Source organism: Meleagris gallopavo, chromosome 8, assembly GCF_000146605.3.
Source record: "Meleagris gallopavo isolate NT-WF06-2002-E0010 breed Aviagen turkey brand Nicholas breeding stock chromosome 8, Turkey_5.1, whole genome shotgun sequence".
Taxonomy (NCBI): domain Eukaryota; kingdom Metazoa; phylum Chordata; class Aves; order Galliformes; family Phasianidae; genus Meleagris; species Meleagris gallopavo.
The window spans coordinates 19,763,108-19,772,916 of NC_015018.2; the positions used below are offsets into that span (position 1 = coordinate 19,763,108).

Genomic DNA, 9,809 nt, shown 5'->3' on the forward strand with positions numbered 1-9,809 from the left:
GTTCTCCTTCCCTTTGTCCTCGCCACATATGTGCACACCCCTACCCCCACAATGAGAGCTCTGCCTTTTGAGTTAGGTCAAACCAGAGCCGCTTTTGATCCTAGAGGTGCTTGGCTAAAGATAAGGGTCAAAGACCACTGGAGCCCATGGATGTTATGCAAGGGGCTATTGTGAATGGGGCCCAGACTGCAGCCTTCATCAACCTGCCTCCCTGCTCCCCCTCCAATGCTGGCTTTGTCCCTCAGGCAGTTGCGAAAGCCTCAGGACTACATAAAGCATTCCCTGTCTGAACGTCCCGGCCGCTGCCACCAAGACAGAGCTCTCCTGAAGCTGCAGGGAGGGGTGCTGTCTGTAAGGGATCTGCTGGAGTGGGCTGGGGGCAATTGGGCACCTTTCCTGCAGGTGCATCAGGAAAACTGCACAATGCCCTGGGGACTTGTTGGGGCAGCTCTCGTCCTTTCCCTGAGGGTCTGACGGAAGCCATTTCTGATGTTGTTTGTCTCTTTGCTGTTGCTGCAGGGACAGAATGGCCTACACAAGGAGATCTCTGCTGCTTCTGGCACTGGCCTTTCTGGGCAGCAGCATGGCAGAGAGGGACTGCCGTGTGAGCAACTTCAAAGTCAAGGAGAACTTCGACAAGAACAGGGTAAATCTTTCTCTTCAGAATCTTTGATATCTTGCCTAGTAGTCCTTCCTGGGCTACAGAATCTGGCATCATGTGTTTATGTTTTCACTCTGACTGCAATCTTTAAAAGAGTGGAAGTGCATATTGATGCCTGTACCTCACAGTACTGGATCCTGATACAACTGATACAGGAATACTGCAAAAACTGAGGTTAGCAGACTGCTCTCAACTTTTATGGTTTAAATAGAAAAGGAGTGTAGTGACTCAGTTTTTTTCCTGCAAAAAATGCATGATGTTTTCAGAATAACTATAAAGGAAGACATATTTATACGTAGATGTGTCAAGATCTGCCAGTAGCTATCCTCCTTCCACCAATTTTTTTCTCAGTACAAGAAAACTGCAAACAGAAAAAAGATGCCAGAAAAACAGTCCGTTCTTCTGTTTGCCCTAGGACATACTGGTGGTCTTACACTGTTGGTACAACCAGATTTATTTTATAGATAAACTTCAAGGCACGGTGTCAAAGATCTATGTTTCACTCCTTCTGATATCCTACCCCAGTTTGCAGTGTCTGTTTCTAGTATTTTCCATACTTCTAGGTCTAACTGTAGGCTTTTTCTTTTCCTTGCAGTACAGTGGCACCTGGTACGCCATGGCAAAAAAAGATCCTGAGGGGCTGTTTCTGCAGGACAATGTGGTTGCCCAGTTCACTGTAGATGAGAATGGACAGATGAGTGCCACTGCAAAGGGCAGAGTCAGACTTTTCAAGTAAGCTGTTTGCAATCATCCTCTTGTTCTATTTCACTACCCTTCTGCTTTGCTTGATCTTAATCAAATCCAGCCTGCTATCCTTGTGCTAGTCACAGTCTCACCAAGTCTGCTGTCAGGTTTGAACATGATATTTTATTTCTCCCTGGCTGCAGTAACTGGGATGTCTGTGCTGATATGATTGGCTCTTTCACTGACACAGAGGATCCTGCCAAGTTCAAGATGAAGTACTGGGGTGTTGCCTCTTTTCTGCAGAAAGGAAGTGAGTAATTAACTCTAGAAGATATAGAGCTAATTGGGAGCCTGATTATGCTGAATGTTGATGCTGGGGAAGAGTGCAGCGTTGGATTTCTTGACCACTTAAACTGTGCAAAAACTATAATATAGCAAAGTCTTAATGTGAACAAGGTGATCACTATTTTTTGATGAGACATCTGGCTAGTTCTCTTTAAGCAAGAGAAGACCAGGCCTTTGTATATCTTCATATTTATTTTGATTGCTACCCTATCATATAATCTAACGTGACTATTCAGAAGAAATAAAAGGTAAATGTAGTATTTTTGTAGTATTTTATGCCTTATTTTATTTCAGAATTCATTTGCTGCTCTCTATGAAAAGCCTAATGTCAGACTTGGTCTAGTAGAGAAGAGGATTTTATTACTATTCTTTTGCATAATCTAATATCTGCAAATGCAGAGATTTATCTCTTTTTACAAATATCATACAGTAAATATATATTCATATTTTCCTTTCATCTTTCACACTCTATGCAAAATTAGTTTCTTGATGAAGTAGACGTTCAGTTACTTGTAGCTCAGGACATTTCTATGGATTGTTTCCAAGAGCAGCAGATGGAATTTGGAAGTGATTGAAGCTCCATTCTCTCCAAAAATTCAGTTAAAAAGAATGCTTTTGTTGCCAATTGCTCTTGAATTGTTGCTGAATTACCTCAAAGCATGCTGATGAATCATGTTTTCATGGATACTTCAGATTGCTGACTGACCTCGGGCTCTATCTTCTTAAAAACTGTGGTCACCACCCACAGGAGAAATGGGGAAAAGAACTGCATTCAAATGGCAAATTGTATTAATCTTTCACCTTAAATATATAACTTAAGTTATATTCCTGGGAGGGAATATTTATGACTATTTTGAAGCACAACTAGCATAACAAAGAGTACTTTTTTCTTTTTTTTAATTAACTATTTTTATCATGCCTTTTTTTGGGGGGGGAGAGGGAGTTAAAATAACTTTAATATTCATGGTAGTTTATATATGGTTCTGTTTTTGTGTTTTGTGCCTCATTTTATAATAATTTTCAGACATAGATTCACAGGATGTTTACTACCTTTTTGTCATGCCGCTCTTATTCTGTGCCAATGTTAGAGGAGAAGCAGTAGTGCCAATCCTTCCTTCTTCTCTTCATCATAGCCCCTAACACGTATGCTTATTTTTAAGATAAACAAACAAACTTTCCCTCAGAACATAGAACCAAATAATGGACGTAGATATAAACTAACAGCTAATTTGCTATCATTCATACCAATATTCATTGTAATTTCTTTTGTTATTGTATTAAAGTTATGGAATTATGACGGTGATCTACATTTTATTTGTGTCTCTGTAACTCCCATGCTTTGCTATGATTTTTTTCCAGATGATGACCACTGGGTAGTGGACACAGATTACGATACATATGCTCTTCATTATTCCTGCCGTGAGCTAAATGAAGATGGCACTTGTGCTGATAGCTATTCCTTTGTGTTCTCCCGGGACCCCAAGGGATTGCCTCCAGAGGCACAGAAAATTGTTAGACAAAGGCAGATAGATCTCTGCTTGGACAGAAAATACAGAGTTATCGTTCATAATGGTAAGAATTATTTTTTTTTTAATTAATTTTAGTTCAGGACTTAGTATTGGGAGTCTCTTTAAATAGCAAATGCATTAAGTTTTATACTTAGTGGCTTTAATATTGTCATTTGAAAACTGGAGCTGGTAATAAGTGCATTTCTGCTTTTACTTCCCTTATCTGAAGGAGAGCCAAGGTGTATAGCTTTTTATGTGGCATGTCATATCAGCTGAAGCAATAATTAAAGGAAGCTGTAAAACAATTAAATCAGTGTGGTATGATTAAACATAGTAACTTCTTAGTTGCTGTAAAGACAAATTTTCTCTCTTTAATCAGAATTCCTACCTTCCTTTAAAGTAGTTGATGAAGGAAATACAATAGTGAAGAATGAAGAAAATAGATCAGAGTATTTAGGTCAAAGAAAATAGCATTGTTCCTCTATTCCTACCTTAGCATTTCTGGAAGACAGGGTATCTGCAGAAGATTTACTGTTGAGTCAGCTGGATTCCCAACATAGTGCTATGGACAAAAGAGTTAATGGGATTCTTGAATGCATAAGTCATGGATGTTTACAGAGTCATATGAGGCATAGGTGCTTGGCATAGGTCTGCTTGATATGCCATGTTTAATGATATTGATAACTAGGAAGGGTATGAGAATGAATGAGAAATTTCAAAGAAGAGCAAAGAAAGTGATTGGAAGTTTGTTAAATGTGTCCAGCAGTGAGTGTTTGAAAGAGTTTCATCTTTTTCTCAGAAAGAGTTTAAAGACTGACCTAAGCAGCTGTGCTTACCCACACAAGCAATGAGAACTGATTAATAAAGGACTTGCAAGCACAGGAATAATAAAATAAAATGGATGGAACTTTAAACTGGATACATTCAGAGCAGAAATAAATAGCCATTTGTTTAACTCCAAAGTTCATTAACCTTTGGAACTGTTTACCAAGAGCCATTGTATGGTCATCATCACTGAAATCTAAAAATCAAGATAAAAGGCTTGTCTAAATAATGTGTTAGAATAAACTGAGATTGACTGAAGGAACTTTCGTGTGTTAGAAAGAAAGTCAGAACAGGTGAACACAGTCAGGTCTTGTATCTATTACCTGCTCATCTGATCTACAAACAGTAATATATTGCCATGTAGTAAAGTGTCCTGATGATAAGATGCATGAAAGATCTACTGAGCTTGGTGGTGTTCGGTATCCTCATTAGTGATCCAGAAAAATCATAGAACAGTTTGGGTTGGAAGGGACCTAAAAAATTATGTAGTTCCAATCCCTCTGCTATAGCAGGGACAAGGACACCTCCCACCAGAAAAGTGCCTGACAACAATAAAAATGAAATTTTTGTCTTGATGAGAATTTAAACTATTTAAGACTGCCAAATTTAAGAGAAATCAAAGAGGCAGATTAAACAAGATTTTGATACCTACTTGATAATGAAGCTTCACAGGAAAAATATAACCACTCAGATGCTCTTGAATGAACCTGTATGTTCAGGGAAGACATCTGTATGATGCATCAGACAACATAATAAAAATGCTGCTGCATTTGCTGCAGCAGTCAGAAAGTTAATGATGTGTTTTATTGCATAAAGTGTAGGATACTTTCTTGTTTTTTCTCTGCCCTTCAAATGACACGTGTCAAGAGTTAAAATTTCTGAAGATTAAAAAAAAAACAAACACAAAATAATGAGATTCCTAGGGGTGTTAAGGAGGTTTTTGTATTAAATCAAAGATAAAGTATAGCTATTCAGCTGCTATGCTGTGACTTTGAGAGATGTGTGTTACAGAGGCTCCTTGCATTTTTGTCAAACTCAAAAGAGTACTACTCCACTGTAAAGTCAGTATGTTAGGCTAGTCTGAGTACTGGTCTGGTTCAGGATTGTTTGGTGGAAATTTGTGTTTTGCCTAATATGGATGAAAAACAATTCATTTTATTTTATTTATTTTTTTTGTGTGTGTTTCAGGATTTTGCTCTTAAGGATATCCATAAGTATGGAAGGAAACCATGTAATAGCACCATGGATGTAGAGTTAATACATTGATCAGGTGCTCTTTTAAAAAGATTTTTGATGGCTTCATTTAGATTTAAAATATATTTATCTTAACTGCATAGCTCATTTTGTTAATAAACCAATAAAACATTTTAATAAACTTGGATTACAGGGGATGAAAATTGTCTGTATGCATATCTGTACATATGTAGGCATTGGTTTTAATAATAAATTGTTGCTATAATGCACTATTTTAAATTGCTGACAGTTGACAACAATTAAGAACTTATTCTTTTTTGTTACTGGGTTCAATTTCTGACTGTTTTAATTAAAAATCAAAATATTTGTATCTGCTTCTAAAACTTCTATTTTCTTTTCAAGTACAATGTCTTTTTTTTTTTTCCCCCAGGAAATACTGAAAATCTTTTCCAATTGCATTTTAGAAATGCAAAAAGAATTCCAATAACAGTATATAGCACTGCTTGCTTTTATGACTACAGAAGTCATAAGAAATGCATCTTTTAAAAATAACTGTTTTTCACATGACAAGTAAACATTTATTTATTCTTTATTTATAAATTAGTAGGCATTATATCCATTTATTTAATTTAAGGTGGAACTAAAACAACAATTCACATGTTGATAATAAAGCTTTATAATCTCACTTGCGAAAACCCTTGTGTACGTAGACAGTTATCTAACTGTAAAAACAGGTGCTTTTTTTTTCTGGTAGTCTACAAGAGCAGAAAACTTCTGAAGATGTACATTTTCACTGTAAAGTTGATCTCAGTAAAAATAAAGAGTAAAGACAGAACAGATCTGCTCTTGATATAGATTCAGTATGACTTCATTAAAATTAATAGCATTTCTGCCAACTGGAAATATACTCCCATAGTATTTAATTCTACTAAGTACTTACTTTGACTATTTTACATTCACCAAGTTCACTGCCATATTTCATTTTCTTCCAGTACAAGCGGAGAGTTCAATCCATTGGATTAAATTGTGCAGATCTTACTGAGGCAAAGCAGTGAAGTCAAGAGGATTTTACTTTCTGGAATGCTTTTTTTTTTTCTTTTTGCCTCCTCTAGCATATAATACTATAGCATGATAACCTAGTCAAACTGGGATAGTATAGACACTGACATCCAAAATAGTCACTGTTCAGACTTGAAATAATTATCTGGTAATGACAGATAAATGAGGTTTTTCACGTTTACTTCTTGTAGAGGTTTCCGAACCAGCCCCAGTCCTTACAGGGTTCCCTGTACAACAGAGGAAAATTTCCTGACATTTACGTCTAAAATGGGCAACATTATATAAAACTGGGTTGACAGCAGAGTTGGAAAATGTGAATAGCACTATCCAGAAGAAAACTGATGGCAAAATATTTAAATCTTGTTTGTAGTTCTGGACTAAAATTAAAAAAATAATTATGATAATTGGGCTCCACATGATGAAGAAGGAGATCATCAACACAATGAGGGCTCGAAATAGTTTGTAGTCTTGCTGAGAAACACGAATCTGATGGTTTTCTGAGTAGGCCAATCCAGCATTTAAACTTCTTCTTGATGCTTTTGTAATCTGCAGTAAAAGAGAAGAAAGTAACTTTCACTGAAACCTATAGAAAAATTCTTAATACATTTTTACAGGTGCCAAAATAGATCTTAGTACATGATGTTTCTATTTTTAAAAGTGACTACAAAAAAGACATTTCAGAATTCCATGTTCACTTTTTGTTAATGGTTCCATTTCAACATTTTTACTTTACTAGCAAGGTTTTTTTTTCCTCCTCTCAGCTGTGAATTCACATCAGCATTATTGAAGCCGGGAGTTCTCTGCATGGCTCTTCACAAGCCATAAAATTTCAGCATAAAATAGAGCCTTAATTACTCATGAAATCCCATTAACTTCAATTTATGACTTCATTTGCTCTATCTAAATAAACCCATTGATCTTTCCATAAATGCAAACTGGAACATAGCTAGCAATCCTGTTGATGCACAAGAACGAACAAAATCTAATTGTATGATTGCTATGCTGGTATTATAAGGTAGGTATTAGAAGGAGGATGAATCATAAATCATAGTATATTTTAAATTTGAATGGGATTTTAAGTTTTGTCAAAACTCTTAGTTTTTCAGTCATGAATCAGAATTGCATTCTATGAATCACTTTGAATTCCTGCAGCTGCTTTCATCACTATGAAAGTCTCTCTGTGTCTTGTAAACTTACTGGCTGATGTAATAGACCAGAGTATGGCTAGTTTGAGGAATATACTATTCATGGCTGCATCTCATCTGTCATTAGATAGAATGTTGAATCTTGAGGGCTTGCAGAAAACTTTAAATCTAAAATTCTGATCTCAGTGTCTTCACTGATGTTTGCACGGCAGATTTAAAGTCTGGTATATTTGTGTATCTGTTGCAAACTAAATAAAATTGAAATATTTAGAAAAATATGCTAAATAACTGAGGTGCCCTTCTATACTCCGCATGGGTAAAGAAGGGGTGTTTTCAAAAAGTTGGATTAATTTGGTGTTTAGGTAGGAATTCAAGAGCATGGGAACCTTCTTTCTGCTTGTACATGTGATGTATCCCTTTACCAATAACTTAAATGCTAACACTAACACTTAATAGTTTCCTTGTTTAGTTAAAGATGATAATGGTTATAGACTTTGAGAAAATTGTTAGTCTTTCTGCAGTTTTCTGACATTCTCACAGAGATTGATGGCCTAGAATAAGTATTCTTTAAGAGTCTAGACTTCTGGCAAAGTTATCAACAGAATGTAGGTGTGTAGATCAAAACCTGTGATAGAACAATGGGCTTCTCAGTACTTGTTAAGCCTGAGAAGGAGACAGTCTCATGAGCTGCTTCTGTAGGCAGAGGATTCTGATGTTTCAAATATGTAAAACTATTGCAGCTTGATCATATCCTATAGTATTGAAATCCAGAAATCAGGCTAACTCTGAAGGATTCAGTACAAGAGTTATTCCCTGAGCAAACACTATCTGCCTTAGTAAGGACATGCTTTGTGTAAAATGCAAACAACTGATACTTTGACTATAAGAGTGCAGACTTTTAAACATTTATCCAGAAAGTGGACAGAAACAAGTAGAATGCCCTCCTTGGCTAACAGTTTTCAAAACAACTAAAGAATGTCTTCAACCAACAAGCCTTGTATCTTTCCTATGAAAGTATCCCTCATATTTCCTGATGGAGCTGCACAGGCTAGAACTAAGAATGCAAGAATCACTAGGACTGCATTTTAATGAAATGTTCAGTTGAAATGGGGTAATAATGAGAAGTTGTGGATCCCTTTCTGGTGTGCCCAGCATAATGAATCTTGATAACTACAGTGGACACCTGGACCATATCTGAAGACCAGAAACTTAAAGGTCATGTATATACAAATAATATCCTCCCAACATTAATTTCTTTACTGGTTCTTGCCTATTGTCTAAATCCATATGGGTTGAATCTTGCCTGAGAGAGGGAACACTGCAAAAACAATTCAGTTAACAAATCGCCTTCTAATCTGTCATTTCTGGAAGTATTGCAAAAAATTAATACTCAGATTCTGATTAAATTTAGGTACCTTTGGAGAGTACATTTCTCATCAAATTAGAGGTCTTATCTTTGTAGTGAATCATCATCATTGGTGCTGTCTTATCTGATTACAATAATGCTTTGAAGTGCTTCCAGTAACTCAGCTTCGTACTGGCTGTAGTTATCATAGAGTGTTCTCACAAAGTTAGAGTGAATCTGTTCTTGGGAATGACTCAGGGATTAAAATATTCTCCAGCTGAGTTCTGGTTGCTTCCTGAATAGCTATGTGAGAGAGAAGATCCAATTATAACATATGGGAACCTGCTATAGGCCTCATTCCTTTTTCAGCGCAGGAGTAATGATAACACAATTTAGCATCTGTGTTATCAAGTTGGAAAAGAAATGCAAGCATAGCAGCATGGGACTGATTTGTAATCCAGTATCCTGAATACATTTTTGGGCTTCTAGGTCCCTATATACCACTGTGTTTTCTAAATCTACCAGCTGTAATCTGAATTCTGTAAGAACAAGCAGAACACCGTTCTTGTCCTGGTCTCTGACCTGGGACTGTGGCATTTCTTGGTTTGCAGGTTTTTTTTGCAATTCTTTCAACAGGCTCAGAATCCCACTGAGTTACTGTATGCTCTTCACCTACAGCTAGTACGAGGTTGCACAAGGCAAGTACTTTTCTTCATTAGAATATGTTTATCTGATGCATTTACCTCAAGATTGTTATGAGGTTAGAGCATAGGGAAACAAAGATATTATGATTTTGACTATGAGCCTGATCAATAGCAATACATGCAGAGCCTGGAGCGTAGGTCATAGGTTCATGGTAACATCTACATCTAGCTCTGCCTCATTTACTCACAGCCCCTGGTGCTCACCATTTCACCAATTAATTCCTTGCTCAATAATCTGTGTATTTTACAGTTTCTTTCAAAAGCCTAAAATGTTCCTTATAAATAATACGAGTTTAGTTGCATAATGGAGGAACCAATAATGTTGTTGTTACTAAAAAA

The 9,809-nt window shown here is 36.5% G+C and overlaps 2 protein-coding genes across 3 annotated transcripts in view; one reads left to right on the top strand and one right to left on the bottom strand.

The window, feature by feature from the left end:
- Window positions 1-239: 239 nt before the first annotated feature.
- Window positions 240-5,500, top strand: RBP4 (retinol binding protein 4). 2 transcript variants are annotated; one of them, XM_003208045.3, is made up of 6 exons: window positions 240-351; window positions 520-646; window positions 1,257-1,393; window positions 1,549-1,655; window positions 3,050-3,262; window positions 5,212-5,500. In XM_003208045.3, the coding sequence occupies exons 2-6, from the start codon at window positions 527-529 to the stop codon at window positions 5,223-5,225; spliced, it is 591 nt and encodes a 196-aa protein (XP_003208093.1). In that variant the 5' UTR covers window positions 240-351; window positions 520-526; the 3' UTR covers window positions 5,226-5,500. The 2 variants fall into 2 exon arrangements, with proteins under 2 accessions (XP_003208093.1, XP_010712852.1); XM_010714550.3 differs by having other exon boundaries at window positions 295-402.
- A 128-nt stretch (window positions 5,501-5,628) lies between these two features.
- The window catches only part of FFAR4 (free fatty acid receptor 4), a 6,930-nt gene continuing 2,749 nt past the window's right edge, over window positions 5,629-9,809 (bottom strand). The window contains exon 3 of the mRNA XM_010714551.3: window positions 5,629-6,822. Coding sequence (XP_010712853.1) covers window positions 6,418-6,822 — 405 coding nt within the window. The 3' untranslated portion in view covers window positions 5,629-6,417. The remainder of the gene's footprint in view (window positions 6,823-9,809) is intronic.